Source organism: Capra hircus, chromosome 3 (genome assembly GCF_001704415.2).
Source record: "Capra hircus breed San Clemente chromosome 3, ASM170441v1, whole genome shotgun sequence".
Classification (NCBI taxonomy): domain Eukaryota; kingdom Metazoa; phylum Chordata; class Mammalia; order Artiodactyla; family Bovidae; genus Capra; species Capra hircus.
The window spans coordinates 28,754,458-28,776,460 of NC_030810.1; the positions used below are offsets into that span (position 1 = coordinate 28,754,458).

The following is a 22,003-nucleotide window of genomic DNA, read 5'->3' on the forward strand; positions in this document are numbered from 1 at the left end:
GGGTGGGGCAAGGCAAGAGTTACCTGGCGGTGATTGGTTAATGGATCTGCCACTCGTAAAAAGAGCCTTGTCGGTCGGCCCCTTTCGTTCCCGGCAGGCCTCGCGCGCGGGAAGATGGCGGCGTCCAGGTGGAGGTCTTGAGAGCAGATTGGCATGGCGTTGGCGTCGGGGCCAGCGAGGCGGGCGCTGGCTCGCCCTTGGCGGCTCGGCCTTCAGGGCTGCGGGGTCCCGAGCCGCGGGGCGTACGAGTGGGGCGTGCGATCCACGAGAAAGCCGGAGCCTCCTCCCCTGGACAGGGTGTATGAGATTCCTGGACTGGAGCCCATCACCTTCGCGGGGAAGATGCACTTTATGCCTGGGCTGGCACGACCAGTCTTCCCGCCCTGGGACCCCGGCTGGACGCACCCGAAGTTCCGCCGCTTGCCCCCGCTGCAGGAGCATTCTCTATACAAGGATGAGGTCTGCTACGTCTTCCACCAGCGTTGCCGCCTCCTCGAGGGTGAGGTCCCAGGACGGCCGGGAGGGGACCTTGTTGCTCTACCCAGCACTAACCCCGCCCTTCTGTGGGGTTGGGCAAGACTTTGAAACTGTGGGTCTCGGTTTCTTCGTCTGCGAAATGGGCCGGGTATTGAGTCTCATTTCTGAGAATTGTCAGGATTAAATGGGATGTAAAGACTAGCATGGGTGAGGGAATTTTGGAGTTTTCGTGGCTAAGTGAAGAGACATGGGCCTAGCCCTGCCTCTCACTGTGTGTGTGATTTGGGGTAAGTGACTGAAGCTTCTTGAGCCTTGGTCTCCTGTGAAATGAGTGGTTTTGACCAGGTAATTCACAGTGACCCAACTCTTGCACCCTGGAGATGTAACTGTTTAAGAATTAGATGGAGGATTATAGTGCATGGAGACAGAAACAGTGTTTAACCTGCAGGCCTATCGCGTCTTTTCACAGGATTGGTAACTGTGACAGAGGGGAGTGATTTGGCAGTGATTTGCTCATAGGTGCAGTGTGGGTATCTAGTGAAGCCAGGGCTATACCTCTGGTTTCCCAGATCAGTGACCTTTGTCAGAGGTCAGAGCTGAGATGTTTTGAGGGAAAGGATCTGGACCTAAAGGATCTGGACCTAAAAACCACCTAGTCCCTCTGTACCCTTTCACTCTCACTAAGGACAGGTCAGAATGACTCTAGCCAAAACCATCTGTGTGTCTGGGGCAGTACTAGAAATCATGTTCCAGAGTCCCGTGGAGGGCAGTCTCTATTGACTTCTCCTACCCATTGTTTCCAACTCATTCTTCCTTAGTCCCTAAATCAGGCTGGGGTTAGGACAGGTCCTGAAAACACAAAATGGTCCAGGTAAGTGGGAACAGAAGTTTCCAATAAGTAATTAGGGAAGAAAGAGACCTGGCAGGATTTGGGGACTAAGCCAGAGGAAAAACATCTTACGTTTGAGAAGTCAGCTGGCCAGCCTCGTAAGCTGCTCAGACCCATTCCTGACAGCTGAAAGCTGTTTTTTTTCAGCCTTTAAACACTTCCAGTGTCCTCGCAAGGTGCTGTGAAGGACCTCACAAGACTTGGCACCCCTGTAACGTTACTATGAGGATAAATTGCATTAGATGTATTTCAGAAGTTAAAGTTAACTTGTTTGACTAGGCCGAAAACATACCCTACGCTTTCACCATATGCAGAGAGGTTCTGTAAAGTCTATAATAAAATTCTGTAAGATACAGAGCTAGAGAAACAGATTGGGGTAATGGAGAGATCCTGGGCTTTAATGTCAAGGTTCCCCTCCCAGCCCCATCGCTTATGAGGTTTGAGACTTGAAACAAAGCCCTTCATCTCTCTTGAGTTTCATCCTCCATTTCATGAAATCCCATCCAACTTGTAGATAAGGCTCCTGGCACAGAGTAGATGGTATTATTCATATACCGCTGCTGCTGCTGCTAAGTCGCTTCAGTCGTGTCTGACTCTGTGCGACCCCATAGACGGCAGCCCACCAGGCTCCCTCATCCCTGGGATTCTCCAGGCAACAACACTGGAGTGGGTTGCCATTTTCTTCTCCAATGCATGAAAGTGAAAAGTGAAAGTGAAGTCGCTCAGTCGTGTCTGACTCTTTGCGACCCCATGGACCAGTGAACCATAAATTCTTAATATTTTATCCATTTTCAAGTTCTAGGAACAGTTGCAGTGTTGGGACTAAAACTTGGGTTACCGGATCCCCAGTCCAGGGTTCTTTCTGCTGTACCACACAATCAGGAAGTTAATTTTCTAAATATTTGTGTTTCTGATGTATTATGAACCTTACAGTGAAAAGCTTCAATGCCTTTCGTTTGTCACCACAAGAGAAATTGAGGGTGGTTTCCTTCAAAGTGTTCTGGGTTTGCTTTAATTCCATGGTTTTTCAGATGTGTTCCTGAGTCAGGTGATGTTTTTTCAACTGGAATTAGTAGCCTGCCAATCACAGCAGTCACGAGAGCTCTGCCAACTGATGGGCACAGTCGTTAGAAAGAACGCAGTGTTAACTTTGAGAGTTGGAGGACTGGTATGTGGACTTAGTGCAGCATTTAGGCCCCTATGTCTGTGCCTCTTCCTCTTTTAGGGAAGTAGGTTTTGGGGAAAGTGAAGCAAGGGAGTTTTGCCTGGTACCGCAGCCCCATCCTGCTGAGAGTAGGGTGGTTAAACTAGTTAAATTAGTTTTTAAAGACTAAGCACTCTGGATCAAATCTTTGTTCTTATTCCTTTTCCTGAGAAGCATTTTGGGCATCTTATAGAAATTTTATAGTACAGCCAGATTAAATTAAAAATAGGTGAGGGGATGAGCATAGAAACAGTGAGGTGAGTACAAAAAAATCCATTCTGTGAGGTTGTACTTCTATAGGGGAGCACCAGTATTGGCTCTCAGCTTGCTGGCAGTCAACAGATGGAACAGAGATGGGGTCAGCTGACCAGGCCCGTTGCCTTTTTCTATAAATCATACACATCTGTTTACTTGTTACCTATGGCTGCTTTTGTGCTAGAGTGGCAGAGCTGAGTAGTTGTGGCAGAGACTGTATGGCCCAGAAGCTGAAAATATTTACTGTCTGGCCCTTTAAGAAAAAATTGGCCTCTGCTATAGAGAAACATTTTGAGTTAACATAGTTTACCGTGTCCAAAAGACAAAATAGTACTCTACCCGGGTACAGCCCACCCTTCTTGTATGGAGGCCAAAGAGAAGTTCAGAAGGCCTCGGAGGACCCAGTATAATAAATTGAAAAACATCTTCAGGAGGATTCTTTTGACAAATATAGCAGTACAGTTCATATGGCCTCTTCATACAAAATTCTGCTTATAAAAAGGCTTGTTATAGAATCTCAGAGGTAGATGCGAAAAATTATCTGGTGCTCCCAAACTCAGCACTCCTCAAGTTATTCATGATCCAGAAGATATTTCCCTTATTTTTGAAAGCTTCTTTCCCTTGATAAAGCAGCACGTGCTTAATGCTTGGCCCGTATCTATTGAATGAAGTATATTTGGCAGACACGAGCTTTTCCAATCAGGGCTAGGGTATGGGTTAATAGAAGGGATCTAGGTTTTGAAAGGTTGGCATTTATTGATCTAGGCTTGTATGCTAGGGTCTGAATCCTCTATACCTACAGACAGAATACAAAGGACCCTTGCCTGCGAGGTTCAGTCTCATGATCTCAGCCATTTTAATAGCTGTTTGAATTCTTCCTGTGGCGAGTACTCTATGTCAGTCAGCTGTTAACTGTTTTTAAGCAAATGGTCATTCCTGGAGCTGAGTTGAAATCTCGTTCTCCTGGCTTCTGCTCTTTATTTTTAGTTCTGTCCCCCTCAGATGTCAGAACAAATCCCATCTCCCTCTCAAGGCTGCTCTTTCCCCAAAATGCTACTGGGCAGGCATAAGCATCTTTTCCTGAATCATCTTTTTTTGGTGTTTGTTTTTTGTGATTGATGACCCTGCAGGTGTAAAGCAGGCCCTCTGGCTTACCAAGACCAAGTTAATAGAAGGCCTTCCTGAGAAAGTGCTTAGCCTTGCTGATAATCCGAGGAACCACATAGAGAACCAAGACGAACGCGTTCTGAATGTGATCTTTCATGCTCGTCTCTGGCACTCTACTGAAGACGTCCCCAAGAGAGAGACCTACTGGTAAGTTTCCCCAAGTCAGTAAGATTTCCTACTGATGGATCTTGGAGTCAGCTTTATACCTCCAAATGTCTCTTCTTTTCTCCAAGCCCAGTCATTGTGGACAGCCTGATCCAGCTGTGTAAATCGCAGATTCTCAAGCATCCTTCTCTGGCCAGGCGGATCTGTGCCCAAAACAACATGTTATCCACCACCTGGAAACGAGGTTAGTCCTCCTGTACACCAGAAAGGCCCTGTGGGTTCCTTGTCTTTCTACTCTCAGCCCCACCACCAGCTTATATTCTCATCCTTGCTGCCATACTTACTCTCACCCTCATCCTTCATGGTCCAATTTTGTGGCTCAGACACATCCTCATTGTCATTAGTTTTTGCCCAGCCTTTTTTTCTGTTAATCATTTCTTTCCAAGACTTAATTCACACCATATCAGTTGAGTGCCTCCAAGTGCCTAAATGTTGACCATAAGTTACAACACAGTCTGCACTCACAGAGCTCATATTCTGCTGCAAGAGCCTTCTTACTCTCATGCCTTTTTCCTTTTCCAAATCCACTTTCTGCAGAACTGCTAGAGTGATCTTTCTAAAGTGCAGGTTCTCTCTGTCCCTCCCCTGGTTCAGATCTTTTATTGTCTCCTACTAGCTGAACAGTTTATGGTGGTATCCAGGTCCTCTGGGCTTTGGCCACCAGCTGGTCTTTCTAGTCTTATCTCTGCTGTGCCGTCCCCACCTCCATTCCCCTGTTGACACTTGGCCACTTGCCGCTTTCTGGCATCAAGCTTTGCATTTGCACGTGCTATACGTTCTGCAGGGAATGTTTTCTGTTTTCCTCATTTGCCTAATTTCTGCTTGTCCGCATGACTTGGAAGCCCGCATCTCATGCAAATCCACAGATCCGCTCTCTGCTGCTTTTGTCCCTATGCCTGCTTTTGTCATAGCACACATTATACTAGATTATGTTCTGTGATTATCTAGTATGCTTTCTACCTGCCCCACTAAACTGTGAACTTCTGATAATAGAGACTGTGTCTTATTTGCCCACAGTGTCTAACAGTGCCACACAAACAAGTGCTGACTAAAGGGACAGGTGAATCAATACCAAACCCCAGATGTTTTAGGTAGGGATGTTCCGAGAACACAAGTGTTGTCCTGAGTGGAACCCTGGAGCAGGGAAACCAGCTGTGGAACAGTTTGGGTTTTTAGGACATCGACTTGGTCAGGCTTCACCAGTTTGCCCCTGTGAGTATGGACTTCCTGGCAAAGAGTCAGCTTTGCAGAGGTAATGGCACCACTAAGGAAATTAGTGAGCCTCATTAATAGAGGAGTGCCTGTTGGCCCATTATCAAGTATTACCTCTAATTAAACTGCCCCATTTGGAGCTGTCACTGGAGAAGGGATGTGGAGGGAATTGAATTGGAAACCACAGTAGAGTATTCTGTGGGGAGAATCTAAAACCCAAGGTTACGAGAGGTCCGGGCACATTTATCTTCCTTGCAGATTATATTCGAAGAAACAGGAAGTACTTGAGAAAACTGTTCTTGAAGTGTGGGTATGAGGTGTTTTAACAGGTGGGGCAGAGTTTATCCATCCACAGATGTAGTATCCCTTTTTGCATAGCCAGTAAGGGAGGACACATGTTAATTAAATGACAGTGCTGTTGGTCAGACCAGTTTTTAGACATACAGCATCATCAGCCTTGGTCCATTCCCATCACATTGTGATTGTAGTATTTGATTTGTATTTCTGAAAACTCAAGGACCTTCAGAGAAAAATTTGCCCCTGTGGAGAGTCCGTAGCAGGCCGCTGTCCAGGAGGCTTTCTAGATGGCGTTCATCTTCCTGTGGGCACCTCTGTGAAGGGGGTCTGCTCATGTTCACAGCGGCAGGCTTGCTGCTTAGGCGGATGTGCATTTGCTTCCTCGTACACGTGTGTCTCCTTGTGGCAAGTGTGCGCATCTGACTTAAGTCAGGCTTTCTGAGTTACTGAGGTCAGTTGAACCCTTTTCCTGGGTTTAGCAGCCTTTTGGCTTAGCCTGGAGTCTCAGTACTTCTCTCTCCATCCTTCCTTCCTACTGGGTCGTGCTCCAGTTATCTGCGCTGACTTCCCCTAAGCTCTGCCATGCAGCAGCAGGCTTCTGTACCATGAAACATACTACTCCTCCTTCACTAGAACACTTTCCTCCCTTTTCTTTGCCTGGCAAACTCTGACCCAGTAGTGTTCAACCGAGGGTGGTTTAATCCTCCAGGGGAGATTTGGCTTTGTCTGGAGACATTTTTATTTGTCGTGACTAGAAGCAGAGCTGGGGCTGGTAGTGAACGTTCTGTCGGCATCTAGTGAGCAGAGGCCAAGGTTGCTGCCAGATACCTACAGTGCATAGGACAGCCTCCCTCAGCAAAGAACTACCTAAAATGTGAACAGCACCAAAGTTGAGAAGCTCTGCTCTTACCTGTCTTTCTGAAGCAAGTTTGAAGGCGTTTCAGGCAGCCTCCCAGAGGAGGTCGGTTTCCCTACCTCTGCTGTCTCCCAGTGTTGGAGCACTTACTCCCTCATCAGCCCTTGAGAGGGACTCTCTGCTCAAGGGAGTTGAAACTGGTCCCCAGTGCAGAGCAGGTGCTTGGGAAGATCTGAACCCGCGGCCTCTGAGCCCACAGAGATCACCAGGCCTCACGGTTCATTGGAAAGAGCACAGGTCAGAGTGTGCTGGTCAGTCCCTCTCAAGAAACCCAGGAGTAACACCTTAACCAAAGTCCTCTGGCTTTTTCTTTTCTATTTTTTAGGATAAAAGCTTTATTTTTAACTAATCTTTTTTAAAAATTTATTTTATGTTGAAGTATAGTTAATTTTAAAATATTGTGTTTCAGGTGTACAACAAAGTGGTTTAGTTATGTGTATACATATCTTCTTTTTAGCCCTTTTCCCTGTATATGTTATTACAGTAGGTCCTTGTTGACTGTCTATTTTATATATATAGTAGTGTGTATATGTTAATCCCAACTGCCTGATTATCTCTCCCCTCACCATTCCCCTTTGGTAACCATTAGTTTGTTTCTAACTCTGAGTCTGTGTCCATTTTGTAAATAGGTTGATTTTTTCAGATGCCACATATGAGTGATGTCGTAGGACACTTGTCTTTCTCTGACTTCAGTTAGTGTGATAATCTCTAGGTCCCTTCATGTTGCTGCAGATGGCATTATTTCATTCTTTTTTATGGCGAGTGATACTCCATTGTAGGGCTTCCTTGGGGGCCCAGTGGTAAGGAATCCGGGTCGATGGACGTTTAGGTTGTTCCCTTATCGTGGCTATTGTAAATAGTGCTGCAGTGAACATCAGGTGCATATGTCTTTTCAACGTATGGCTTTCTTTGGATATATGCCCAGGAGTGGGATTGCTCGATCATATGGTAGCTCTGTTTTTAATTTTTTAAGGAACCTGCATACCATTCTTCACAGTGGCTGTACCAATTTACATTTCCATCAACAGCGTAGGCGGGCTCCCTTTTCTCCACATCCTCTCCAGCGTTTATTGCTTTTAGGCTTTTTGATGATGGCCGTCCTGGCTGGTGTGAGGTGACATCTCATAGTAGTTTTGATTTGCAGTTCTCTAATAATTAGTGATGGTTTGGTCACTAAGTCGTGTCTGACTCTTTTGGGACCCAATGGACTGTATTCTGCCAGGCTCCTCTGTCCATGGGGTTTTCCAGGCAAGAATATGGAAGTAGGTTGCCATTTTCTTCTCCAAGGGATCTTCCTGACTCAGGAATCAAACCCAGGTCTCCTGCATTGCAGGCAGATTCTTTACCTACTAAGCTCTCTGTATTAAGTATCTTTTCATGTGCTTTTTGGCCATCTGTATGTCTTCTGCAGAGAAACGTCTATTTAGATCCTCTGCCCATTTTTTGATTGGGTTGTTTTTTTGATATTGAGGTGTGTGAGCTGTTTGGATATTTTGGAGATTAATCCCTTGTCAGTTGCATTGTTTGCAAATGTTTTCTCCCATTTTGTGGGTTGTCTTTTGTTTTTTTTTTATGGTTTCCTTTGCTGTGCAAAACCTTTTAAGTTTGAATAGGTTCTAGTTTGTTTTTTTTTTTTGTTTTGTTTTGTTTTCATTAGGAAGTGGATAGGAAAATGTATTACTGCAATTCATGACAAAGAGGGTCCTATTGGGATGGCCAAAAGGTTTGTTCAGATTTTTCTGTAATAAACCTGAACAAACCTTTTGGCCAACCTAATACCTGTGTTTTCCTCTGAGTTTTATAATATCTGGTCTTGCCTTCAGGCTTGTGCAGTCTTTCTGGTGGGAAGGACTGGCGCTTGCCCTTTGGTGGGTGGAGCTGGGTCTTGTCCCTCTGGTGGGCAGGGCTGTGTGTAGAGGTGGCTGTGGGCTCAGGGAGACTTTAAGCAGCCTGTCTGCTGATGAGTGGGACTATGTTCCTGCTCTGTGGTGGTTTGACTGGAGGGTCCCATGTGGGCTGTTGGGTGGGGCCAGGACTTGGCATCAAAATGGCAGCCTCCAGGACAGCTCACTCCAAATGAATACTCCCCAGTACCTCTCCACCATGGGTTTCCTTGACCCCAGTGTGACCACAGCTGCCCCTGCCCCCCAATCCCCTCCTCCCCAGGAGACCCTCTAAGGTTAGCAGTAGGTCTGGCCTAGGATCCTGTGAACTCAGTGCTTTTTCCCCTGGGTCCTGGTGCTCTTAGAAGACCCTGCATCCACCTTCCAGGAGTGACATTTGTTTCTATTCCTGCCCTTTTGAGATTCTGCAGTCAAGCCCTGCTGGCCTTGAAAGCCAGATGCCCTGGGGCTTCCTTCTCCTGATGCCAGACCCCCAGGCGGAGGAACCTTCTGTAGGGCTCAGAACTTGAACCTCTGTGATACAGTTATTTTCCAGTTTGTGTCTCACTCACTTGGCAGGTATGGGATTTGATTATGTCACACATGTAACTCTCCTGCCATCTTGTCTTTGTCTTTGTAAGTAGAATATCACCTTTGGTAGCTTCCAGTCCTTTTTGATGACAGTTGTTCTGCAGTTAGCTGTTCCGCTGTTTTTGTGAGGGGAGGCGAGCTCAGGTCCTTCCTGCTCCATCTTGTCTTCGTGTCCCCTCCTGGCCTGTAGAATGAAGACCACTAGATTGAACTCCAGTCCTGTTAAGAGCTTTTTCTGTGACTTCAGCCTGGCCACTCGGTCTTTTGGGTCTGATGTTACTTGTCTACTCCAAGGCGTAGCAGAGGCAGGATGGCACCCAGACATGAAGAGGAGGAGGCTCACCTGCTTATATGATAAGCACAAGGGTGAATTTCCAGAGCTGTGTTTCCTGTGATGAGGCAGATCAGAGGGTGAAGCTGTGGAAGACTTGAGGAGTGCAGCAGGATGAAAGCTTTTGACTTTGCCTCGCTAAGGCTTTAGACCAGGTTAGGCTAACCGCCTTTCTCCCTGTTTAGAGTCTACTCTGATTCAGGTCCATGGTTCCAGTGGAACCCAGCTGAATGCCAAGGATCCTCTGCCTCCCATTGCCTCCCGAGAGGAAGTGGAAGCTACTAAGAATCATGTTCTCGAGACCTTCTATCCCATATCTCCCACTATCAGCCTTCAGGAATGCCATATTTATGATGTGAATGATGACACGGGTAAGTATCAAAAAGCCTTTGACTTTTAGGCAGCATGCAGGTGAGGGACAGGCTTTTTCCAAAGAGAAAGGAAACATCGAGTACTTACTATGTATTAGGGTCTCGTGCGTTTTCTCCTCAGAGCCGTGTAGCAGCCCTGTGGGATAGGTGGTGTTTACCCTCAGGAAACTGAGACTCTGGGTGGTTGTGATTGACTCAGAGGCTGACTTGACGTTTGACCCCTAAGAAGTCATTTTGTTGCGTCAGTTTTAATGGGTGGCTTGAGGGGCTTTTGGCCAGGTGTCAGATATTTCTTTATTTGTAGTTCTCTTGAAAGATACCCCCTCTCTGTGCCCCCTATAGACTCTGGCCAGCCTTCTGCTAGGATGGAGGAAGCTCACAGTCCTCTAATGGGGCTATTGATCCCACCACTGAACAAAGCACCACGTCCCCACTGAGATACAACAGAAACTAAGGAGCCGGCCTGGACAGGCCTGCGGTTCCTGCCATTCCCCCGGTCACTGTGAACTGCAGTGTCTCCCTCCTCAAGCTGCTTCCTCGCCCCAGCTATCCCTCAGTCAGTCCCCGCTGTCTCTCACCCAGCCTGTTACCCGTCTCTTAATGGGCTAGTGTGACCCCTTAATGGGCTATTTCCTCTCTCGTCCCTCTAGTTCACAGTTCCGGAGTAGTCTTTCTAGAACGTAGATTTAATCCCGTCACTCTTCATGCCCATGTCCCCACTGCCTGTTGGACAAAGTTTGAACTCCTTGGCTTATCACGCAAGGGCCTTCACATCAGCCCTCCGCCCCTCTCTCCAGCCCCGTCTTTGTCTCCTCCCCTCTTTATTCCCACTGTCCTTTTCTCACCACTGTGCTCTGGCACTTTCTTTTCCCTCTGCCTGCGCTCTGACCATTCACCCCTCTTTCTCTTCAGCTAAATAACTGCTCATCTGTCATAGTTCGCCTTTGGACTCACTTCTTCCAGAAATGCTCTACGGCCTCACAGTCTGGTCAGGGCCCTTTGATCTGTCCTCACCCAGCCCCCGGCTCCCCTCTCTTGACATGTCCCTCTGCATGGATGTGATCAGTTTTCCTGTCTGTCTCCCCTCTAGACTTGGAGAGCTCCTCAAAGGCAGTGGCAGGCACCGTGTGGGCTCTGTCCCTGGTACCTGTCTTAGAGCTTGAGTGAGCTTAAGCCAGAGTGAGTGCTGAGTGATGCCTATTCACACGTGCAGAGGAACTGAGGCAGACAGGAAAGTCAGGTCTCTCTTAAGTGATGCCCTCCCCTGCACACTTTCCCAGCCTCTTTCTTCCTCTATTTCATCCATTTTTGTCCTTCACTGTAGAAGCCTCCAGCCTCTGAGGGTTTGCCCACGGCCATGGAAGAGAAGAAACGGTGACCCAGCAGGGTTGTGACTGATTTGAACGAGTGCTGAACTTTGATTCTATGAGACCCCGTTTGTTACTAATAGTGAAGTATTTTGCAAGTGATTTGCTTTTTAAAAAAATAATTACCATAGGCTTCAGGTTATCTTTCTAATATCATGTTATCTGTGTGCTTGATTGAATGAGAAAGGTGGGGGTTAGAGCTAGCCGGCAAGAATTACCTGGAACAGGTAAGCGAACATTTTCTATAAAGAACCAAATGGTATTTCAGGTTTTGTAGGCCACATATAGTCTCTGTCACAGCTATTTACTAGATAGATGTAAAGGAGTGGGTGTGGTTTGCTCTGGGAAAAACTTTTGCTTTCAAAAACAGGCCAGATTAGGGACTTCCCTGGCAGTCCAGTGGTTAGGACCTTACGTTCTGAGGCAGGTTCTCTCCCTGGTCAGAGAGCTAAGATCCCATGTGCCTTCTAGCCAAAAAACCGAAACCTAAAACAGAAGCAATATTGTAACAGATTCAATGAAGACTTTAAAAACAGTCCACAACAGCAACAAAATCTTAAAAAAAAAAAACAACCCAAAATATGTAGTATCTGGCACTAAGCTAAGGTGGGGTGACTTTCCTGAGGCTTTGGGTGGGTCAGTTAACCTGTCCCTCTACGTGATGACATGTCTTGCAGGATTCCGAGAGGGCTATCCTTACCCCTATCCCCACACCTTGTATTTGCTGGAGTCAGCTAATTGCCGAGCACACCGCTTTCAGCCAGATCAGTTGCGGGCCAAGATGATCCTGTTTGCCTTCGGCAACGCGCTGGCTCAGGCCCGGCTCCTGTATGGGGTATGTATGTGGGGTCTACCACCGAGACCTCTTATGCTGTGTCAGTTTCCTGCCTTACCCTGCTCAAAGGAAAGGAAGTATGGAGGGACTTCTTTTGCTTGACTGAAGAGTTTCAGGGAGAGGCACTTCCACTCACCCTACCATCTGTTGGGGACCTATAGTGTGTCTATCTTTACATAAGATGCCTCATCACAGTAGCCCACAAGGTTTCATTGTGATCCCCATTTTTCAGATTATACTTCTGAATCCCATGAAAGCTAATAAGCAGCTTGTCCAGCGTTACACACAGTAAGTGGTGGAGAAAGGATTGGGACCAGATGGTCTCAACTCTGGAGGCTTCAGTTATATGTCCTCCAGCACACTTCCTTAAACTACGCTAATGGAGCCCGAGCACAGGGCTTTATCAGGAAGGCAGGGGATGGCCCAGGCCTGCCTGCCCTCTTAGGACAGGTTCTGAAGACCCAACATACCACTTGGATGGTCGCCCCGTGATTCTAAGAGCAGGTCTCGGGGACCTAGATGTTATAGAATGCAAGCTGAGTGGTGGTTACACAATGCCTTCCCAAGATTGGAGGAAAGCCTGGCCGGGGATCAAAGGCCTCCAGGCGGGACAGCAGTATCGAAGTCCCCACATAGGCCTGGGACACCAGACCTCTGGTTTTGTGTGTGTGTTGGAAGGTGGGAGGGGAAGAATGTTTCTGAGAGCTGCTGTCAGGCTCCCAGGTCTTGATTAGAACCTAAGGCCCTCCTGGAGGAGCAGTGAACTTCGGAATGTCCTGTTTCTCATCCTCATTGGTCTAGGAATGAGGTGGGGTTGGTACAGTGTGGTTAGCCTGATGAGATAGGGAGTAGAGTGGAGCTTGTCTGTATTGAGCACCTGCTACATGCCAACCAGTTAACTACGGCTCCTTACAGCGGTGGTTCTTACAGTGTGACTCTGGATTGTTAGCAGCGTGAACACCATCTAGGGACTTGCTGGAAATGTGAATTCTCAGACCACCTGACATCCTGCATCAGAAGCTCTGGGATTGGAGCCTGGCAGTCAGTTTTAACAAGCCCTCCAGGTGATGCTGGTACAAGCACAAGTTTGAAAACCACAACACTAAAATTTGAGAACCACTGCATTATTTAATCCTTATAGCAGTCCCCTTGTGGCAGGTACTAGTAGCTTCATTTTACAGATGAAGAAACTGAGGTTCAGAGAGGCTCAGTAACTTCCCCAGGGTAACACAGCTAAGAGATAAGCAGCTGTTGCATCTTTATGTAACGTTTTTGTGTCTTTCCAGTCCTTGGGAGGTTATCTTAATTCCTATTCTCTGACATATTTTTGGAAGGCTCTGGAAGGTTGGGTAACTTGCCCAGGACCCTACAGCTAAAGAGTAGGGAGGCAGGCACTGGAACCCTGATCTCTCCAGCCTCAGGGGACAGGCTGCCTCCTGACTGTGGGGCAGGAGAGGGAGGCAGAGAGAGTCACATGCCAGGTCCCAGGCCTGCAGGCTCATTGTAGCTCCTGTGCCAGCAGAGCACGGTAGCAGTGCTGCCACTAATTGCCACCCAGTTGGGTAGGAGAGGAGGCCTCCCCCAGCCCCTCCAGGTACAAATTATTCCTGGGGATGTGAAGTTGAGCAATTATGGGAAGAGCCTCTGTGTAAAAGGTAAAATTGCTGAGAAATTTATGTACTACCTGCAGTTTTATTGATCTGTAGAGGGAGATAAGAGTCAATACAGAATTCTCAGCTAACACTTAGAGGTACTTTTCTTTTTATTTATTTCTCATGCAGCTAAGAACAGGTATTTCTAAGGCCAACAGTCCCAGTGTGGCCCTCACTGAGGTCTGCCATTAGCTATTCCTAATGTCAGATTCAGCCCTAGAGCGGTGAATGTAGTAGGCGGCATCTTTGAGTCAAGGATGCTTGGCTTCACGGGGCCTGCCCATTGACTCTTTGTCCAGTGGGTAGTAGTCATCAGGCTGGATGCCTGCAGACTCAGTAGGGTGAACATATTGAACATGTCATCGAAACTGGAATACTGTTGAGAGTGACAGGTGCTGCTGTCAGATACAATGGGACACTAGGTATGAGCCAGAATAGTAAGATTTTAAGAGAGTTAAAAGCCTGGGTGTTGTCCTGGATAACCTTGAGCAAGTTACATCGCCTCTCTGAATCTGTTTCCTCATCTGTTAAATGGGTATGCCATGTCGTACCATGCTAAGTCGCTTTAGTTGTGTCTGACTCTGCGACCCCAAGGACTGTAGCCTGCCAGGCTCCTCTGTCCATGGAATTTTCCAGGCAAGAATACTAGAGTGGGTTGCCGTGCCCTCCTCCAGGGGATCTTCCCAACCCAGGGATCGAACACATGTCTCCTGTGGCTCCTGCAGAGCTGCGGATTCTTTACTGCTGAGCCACTGGGGAAGAGACCTAAGTGGGTATATACCACTGGATTTATGAGATTAGAGGTGACTATATAAAACTGCTGTGATGCCCAGGACATGAGAGGCCTTTAGTAAATGGTTGCTAGTATGTTACTGTTGGCACTGATTGAAAGAGATAGTTAGCAAATGTGTCGACTGGCGAAAGCCTGGGGCTGACACAGCTGGAGTGGACACTCAGGAATCTGACACACTCAGAGGTGCATTTTGAGAGCCCAAAGCCCAGGTGAGATGCCTGCCTGCCAGCTTAGGACGTTCCAAGAAGCCTGGCTCTGAGGGGGAAAGTAAGGCAGAGAGAAGGTGTGTCTGAGCACTAGCCACTGTGGGTGCTGAGGTCACATGTCACTGTGACCTCAGGCAAGTCACTGCCTTAGCTGGTCCGTCTCCTCAGCCTTCAGATGGAGTGAGCACTGAATGGGATCATGTCTGTCACACGTACTGACCCTCCAGCTCAGCATTTGATACGCGTCATTGTCACGTCAGGTTACTCCATGAGTCTGGGGGGCTTCCCATCGCTCACCTCCCAGCTCATCTTCCCTTACTGTGCAGCTTGCCCGGCAGTCGCCTCTCGGTGGCAGGAATTCGTACTTTAGTGTGCTCAAGTTGAAGAGCAGGTACGCCGGGGCCACGATTGGTCTGAGCCCAGGGAGAGCCAGGCTGGGTATGTGTGAGAAGGCCTAGCTCTGGACAGTGCCCTTAGCTCCACCTTCTATTTTCATCTTTCATTGCAGGAAAACCGCTCAGTGGGGTAGGGGGTAATTTAAAAGGCCAGAGCTAGGAACTGCCTGGTTTGTGCTGTTCTTAACCTCGTCATTTCTGATTGCGTTTACTTATTCTCTTTTCTTCTCAGAACGACCCTAAGGTTTTGGAGCAGCCAGTAGTCGTGCAGAGCGTGGGCACCGATGGGCGTGTCTTCCAGTTCCTGGTGCTGCAACTGAACACCACAGATTTGGCCTCTGAGGAGGGCATCAAGAATCTAGTCTGGGTGGACTCCGATCAGCTCCTCTATCAGCACTTTTGGTGTCTCCCAGTGATCAAAAAGAAGGTGGTTGTGGTAAGTCCAGCCCTCTCTGGCTTGGTGATTGGACCGGGGCCATGGCTCGTCCTCCCCAGGGAGAGCCTGGCTTGGGGTGGAGGGCATGCTTGTGAGTGGAGCACCGGCTTCAGGAATCTCATGTTCAGGACCTCTGTCTGCCTGGAGGGCTGCTTCAGCCCAGCCCGTCAGCTGAAATAGCACCTTCCACCCTGGGCTCTGCCCAGCTCTTCGCCCTCCCCTCTGCGCCCCACCACATCCCTCTCCTCTCAGCTCTGTCTCCAGTTGCCTGAGCAGCTCGGGATCCTAGTAAGTGCCGCTCTTTTTATAGAGGAGGCTCCTTCCTTCCTGCACCCCATTCCCTCTTCCTCCACTCGCCCTCTCCCATTCTCTTGCATCTGGTTGTCCTTACTTGTCATTCCAGATTTAGCCTAAAGACCAACAACCCAGTCCCAGCCTTGCTTAAGTTCCTCGGGTAGGTCGCCGTAGCCTGGGGGCCCCCATCACGGCGCAGTCACACTTCTGTCCTGCGGTTGTCTATTCACTGCTCTGCTCCTCCGTTAAAGTGCGCCCTGAGCTCCTGGAAGGCCGAGTCCGTGAATGACGCGTGCATTCATTTCACTCCACGGATAGGGAACCCCTCACTGCCGCACCTCCAGTGCTCAGCTGGCTGAGACCAGGCCTGTGTTCTGTGTGCTGGGCAGTGACAATATCGTAACAGATTCATAATATTATATCAGGCACTGATGAAGCCTGTAAGAGACAGAACGGGATTGGGGGTGAGAGAGAGCAGCGTGGGTGTGCTGCTGGGTCTGTGCTCACTAGCCGCGTCTCACGTGAGGCCTGAGTAGACTTGCTTAATGCAGGCTTGTCGAGGCTTTGAGCGTCGTCCGTATGTTAGTTCACGTTGATATGCCCTCGAAATGCCTGCTGGTGTGAGCCCTCTCTCTGGCCCCAGGCCCTGTTCTCTGTCCCTCGCCTGTGTGGCCGCATCAGCCGTCTCCGTGCATCTTTGCTCTTAGTTGCCCTCTCTCTCTGTCCCCTTCGTGGCTTCAGGTCCCTTTCTTTCAGCCTTTTCCTTCCATGAGCGTGACTTAGTGCCAGGCCTGTCCCGGTGTGGTCACGTGGCTCCTCCTCACCCATCTCTTCCTCTAACCACCCCACCTCCACCAGCCTCCCTCTTTTTCTTCTTGGCCCTTTCTAGGTGCCCTTTAGCACTCATTCATACGTGTTCTCTTCTGTGTATAGAAGTCAGTGAGTTATTTTACTCTCCTGCTTTCTTAGCATCTTTTTCCTACTTCATGATGAGGCCTGTCACCCTTCATGACCACTATTTGCACCCCTGGCTGGAAGCTCCTTGAGGGCAGGAGCCAGATTCAAATTACTATTGGGTTTCCAGCACTGGGCACAGCTCTCATCCAGAGAAGGCGCCTGATAAGTGTGTGTGGGATGAGTGAGGGATTCTTGTCCTTGGGAGTTAAAAGGAGCAAACGAAACATTTTTTCGTGGTGGTTGAGTTGAGGGAGACTAGGGACCAGGGCAAGGTCAGCAGATAAGTTGGCCTGGAGGCGCAGAGATGCCTCATGTCCTCCTCCTGAGCCCAGCCCCTGCCTGGCATAGCTTGGCACCAGCTCCCCAGCACTCCTTGATCTCAGGAGAAAGAAACAGTTATTGTCCAGGCGCTTAGGATTTACATAAAACCGACCTTTGTTTTAATTGCTGCCATTAAACCTAGTAGCAAGATCCTAATGGGCTGTGTTCTTTTCAGGAACCTGTTGGGCCGACTGGTTTCCAGCCAGAGACATTCAGGAAGTTTTTAGCTCTGTATTTGCACGGTGCTGTGTGAGCCAAGGACTCTTCTGAGGCTGGAGCCGCCTGTGCCCCTCTCTCCCTGCAGATCCTGGAGCCTGGACGGTGCCTGAGGCCGCAGCGCTCCTTTGGCTGGTGGTCTCGCCGACAATAAAAGAGCCCTTCCAGCGCACCGGAGCCTGTGTTTGTTGTCTGGGTGCTTTCAGGTGGGGCACCCACAGCTGCGCACAGGCCCTGCCCCTGAGTCTGCCGCTGTTGCAAGGGCCAGCCCTGGAGCCTCACCTGCCCCAGCTTTGTCTGTGACCCATCTTTTAACTTTACATAAGAATCTTCCTCTCTCTGAGTTTCAATTTCATCATCTGAAAACTTGTGGCTAATGTGACTTACATTGTTTTACAGACTATAGATTATGTGTGTGTAACGTTTGCTTCCTGTTAGGTGCTCTGGAATGGTCACTAGTTTCTGTGGGAATTATTTAAATTGTGGACACATTCCACAGTGACTGCAGGAAGTCTGAATAGAATATTCATTGTAGATTTCCCGCTAGTATCTTGGTTAATGGACTGAGCATACCGCTGGTTCACCTGACCTCTGTTCAGATAACATCAAGCCCTGCTCTGGTCCAGGCAGCTAATACACAGCATCTTGTTCAGTCCTCACACAACCCTTTTAAGGTAAGTGTCGTTTCCACATACAAGAAAAGAGTTGAGAGTGCCTGCTGTGTGCCGGGCTCCTTTCTGGGCCCCGTAGTTGAGGCGCAGATGGTGTAAGGAATCGCTGCAGGTCACACAGCTGATATTTTAGGGCTGCTCTCTTAGGAAACTCTGAGGTGGAGATTTCCTGGAGAAAGCTTGGGAGAGCCTTGGGGATCGGCCCCCATGGGGAGAAACAGTAGTGGCCTCAAGTGGAAGAGGGACTGGGCTCGATGGGTTTGTACCTGAGGCCTTGGCTGATTCCGAGCTCTGTGGGCACCCCCGTGAAGCCGAGGTGCTGCGCCTTTCCATGAACACCAGTGGTGCGTCACCAGTCAGCGGATACACGGCTCCCGACGCAGGAGGGACCTCGTGAGGTGGCTTTGTTGGGGCTGAGTGTGACTCCCGAGTGGCTTTGCTGAGAACAGGCAGCCAGGACACTTCCTGCTACAGGAGGAAGTCCAGGAGCCCACGTCGGCTCCGTACATGACAGTGCTGTTTCCAGCCCTGTGTGTCTCTGACTCCCAGGCTGTGCTCCTTGTACTTTACGAAGTACCTTTTAGGCTCAGCTGGGTGGGGGCGGGGGCAGCAGGAGGGTTTACCAGGAAGAGGACAGATTGGGCTGGGGGCGGGGGCAGCAGGAGGGTTTACCAGGAAAAGGACAGATTGGGCTGGGGGATGCACGAGAAGGGGTTACTTGGGAAGGCAGCGCGTGTGCCGAAACAGCAGGGAGTGGTTGGAGATGGGGAAGGTGGGGTTGAGGCTGGAGGGGCCAGCTCTCAAGGGCCTGGCATGTTGGCACTTAAGGTTTCCCCAGGTACCAGTTGTCAGCCACCCGAGGCAGCCCGGGTTCTTCCTTGGGGGTGACCGCAGCTTGGAGTCACTAAATGTGGCGCCTTCGTATGCATAGTATATGTACGATCGGGATGTATAGAGGTGCAGTACTTAGTCATCCTGCCTGTAGACCCTTCTACACCTTCCTTTCTTCACCTAATACCTTGGGAGCGCAGATCTTGCCACATCAGCACATACGAGCTACCTTGTTCTGAGCAGCGGCATTAATACCTATCGATGGACATTCGAGGTATTTCTAGTTGTTAGCCATTACAAATAATGCTGCAGTGAGCATCCTTGTTCACGTATCTTAGAGTACTTCTGCCAGCGCAGCCATTGGACAAATTCCGAAGCAGAATTGCTGAGTCAAAGGGATTTTTTTTTTTTCATAAGAACATTCTATGGGCAAATGGAGGACAAGTTGGCAGGGTGACTGTGCAGAGTCCAGCTGGAGGCCATTTTGGTCACTCCTGGGTGAGTGACGGTGGTGGCCTGAAGCCAGGCTGAGGGGGCAGAACCACCCCCACCCCACCCCCTGGTGGTTGGTAGAATGGGGAGTGAGAGGGCCAAGCCTGCCTAGGTCTTGAGCGTGTGGGGCAGAGGCTGCGAGCAAGCGGGCTGTCAGCAGGTGACCTTGAAGCTTGAGGACAGCCCTGGAGAGGGGCCAGGGCTGCAGGGCGGGCCTGGGCACTCATCCCAGCCCTTGGGGTGAGGACAGCCTGTTGCTAGCCTTGGTCTGTCACCTCGGACCCTGGAGCTAAGCTGCAGAGCCTGGCGCCCACTGCTGTCTCCCTTCAGGCCCCTCGAAGCCAGTCTGCGAGGTGAGGCTGGCAAGACTGGCATTTCTATTCTCCCCATGCAGGTGAGGCTCAGACACCACGTGGTGTGTGAAGAGCCAGAAAGTTGATATGTGATGACACCTGCCCCCTCCACAAAGATGTGCCCACTTCCCCAAATCCCAAATGCCCACCTGCCTCAGCCTCCCCACCTCTTCCCTTCTCTTCCTCGTTCAGCACTGGGACGGAGGAATACAAGGTGATCTTCAGGCCCTGTTTGGTCTCAGGCCTGAGAACAGACGGCTCACTTGGAGCCAGTCTGGGAGAAGGAAGCAGGAGGAAGGTGCATGGGGGTATCCCATTACTGGTTTAAAAATCACACTACAGGGACTTGGACTTTTAAGCAACAGATGTTTGGAACCGAAATTTTGTTGATGACATTGTGAGCACATGTGAATGTACTCACATTTTGTCGGGTATTTAAATGTCTTGCGGATCCATGAGAAAGCACCTCAGTTCACTTCCAGCGGGCTTCAGTGGACCGGGGAACGCCATTTCCCAGAGTCTCCTATATTCCAGCTTCCTCTCAGATCCTGAGTTTCCTCATCTGCAAAGTGGGAATAAAGCACCTGCCTCCCTTGCAGGCTTTGCCTCCTCGGGGATTAACAGGCCATATTTGAGCAGGATGCATCAAGTAGAGGGGTTTGGAGGTTTTCAGAAGCCCCGTGAAAAGGTGAGATTACTTCGGGCAGCCCTTTAGGCTTTTTCGTCCCCTCCCAAGGCTGGCTCAGGCTGGACCTAGGGCGGGTCCTCACCAGAGGCTCTGTGACTCGCTGGGCTGTCCTTAGCAGTAGGCCCAAGGCTTTGAAAGGGCAGGTCAGGGTCACCTCAGGCTTGAGACAGCATCTCCCTGCTTCCTCTTTTGCGGCAGGACAAAGTCCCTTAAAGTGTGTGTGTGACCTGAGCGTGTCACACTGTCTTCCTTGTGGCAAATCCACAAACCACGACGACTCGTGGGGCCTACCTGCTTGGCTGCTGGAAGCCCACCCTGTTCTAGGGACCTTCTCCCCAGACGTGTCTGGGAACCTGCAGAGAATCCCCATCCCCACTCCTCAACTCCGGGTGATAGCTGTCAGCCACAGGGTGTCCTGGAGCATCTGGTATGTGTCAGGCATGCAGCAAGGCCCCAGTTCGAGAGCAGTGAGCAAAACAAAGTCTCTACTGTCATGAAGTTTACATTCCAACGTGGAGAGATGATGAAGAAAGAAAGGTATGTCAGAGGATCTGAAGGAAAGCGTTCCTGGAACAGACTTGGAGATGGAAGGTTGTGGCAGGAGGCTTCTTGGGGGTCACTCCCCAGAGACCTGTGAGCAAGGGAGGAGGGCATGACTGGCTGAGTAGATGAGGCCCCCACGGTCCTGTAGAGATTTTGGTGCTGGGTGGCCTATCAGAGTCCCAAATTGTGGCCAGGTATGGGAACTTGAGGTCCCACATCAGCCATTTGCCACCAGCCACAGCCTGGGAGGTGAAACCTTGGGTGTGGCTGCTCCCAGGGGCCCAGGGCAGCGCCCAGGAAGGGACACCCTGAACCAATAGCAGCTGGGGATGGGGTGTGTTGGCTTTTACCACACAGGGTGTGGCCTCTTTGAGAAGGTGACATATGAGACTGAAGCAGCCATGGGGGCAGGCCAGGAAGGTGCCCGGGAAAGTGCGTGTGATGGCCCTGAGATGGGTGTGGGCTTGGTGTGTTTGTGGAATGGCCAGGAGGTGGGGGAGGCCCTGCTGGAACGCAGGCTCCATCACTAGAACTCCACCCAGCCTGCAGCCGCCAGCCTGCCCTTCTCTGCAGAATTCACAGAACTGGGTCTGGCGTGGTCTTTGGCAGATGCAAGTTGAGTCACAGAGCCGCAGAATCTGAGATGTCTCTTAGAGGTGACTTAGAGGTCAGAGTGAGCTAGTTCTAACCCAAGTTCAGCTTCTGAGAAGGGGTTTATCTTTAGCTCTGCCTTCAACCTGAGAGCCCAGGAACCAGCACACCCTCACTCGACACATATGCCATCTGTCCTTCCCGCAGCTGGCTTGCACACGTCCAGCGACGGGGAACTCACTACCTCTCACTGCAGCTGCTTCCGTTCTTTGACATCTCTGCCTGCTGTGCGTTCACACCTCAGGAGAAATGTCTTCCAGGAGCTTTAACTCCAGGGCCTCAGCTCTGCCCTCTGGGGCCCCACATCCTATGCATTCTCTCAGCCAGGGGGCTGCCCTGTAGAGATTTGAAGCCAAGAATTATAAGCCTCAAAGCCAAATAGCCCTGTGTCTGCCTCTCACTGAACTCTAACCCATTGCTCAATCCACAGCTTACCTCGGCCGCCTGCTCCAGGCTGTGTGACAGAGCAGGGCCTGGGGACCCAGCGCCTCAGCTGGGCTGAGGATGCCAGGGTACAGTGAGGCCCACCTCTCCCCTGCTTTGT

General features: G+C 49.9%; 1 protein-coding gene across 1 annotated transcript; it reads left to right on the plus strand.

Moving 5' to 3' along the window:
• On the plus strand, positions 79-17,407 carry MRPL37 (mitochondrial ribosomal protein L37). The gene is made up of 7 exons (XM_005678372.3): positions 79-499; positions 3,956-4,139; positions 4,226-4,341; positions 9,573-9,758; positions 11,803-11,960; positions 15,239-15,442; positions 17,190-17,407. Exons 1-7 carry the CDS (start codon positions 154-156, stop codon positions 17,265-17,267), a joined length of 1,272 nt encoding a protein of 423 aa, XP_005678429.1. The 5' UTR covers positions 79-153; the 3' UTR covers positions 17,268-17,407.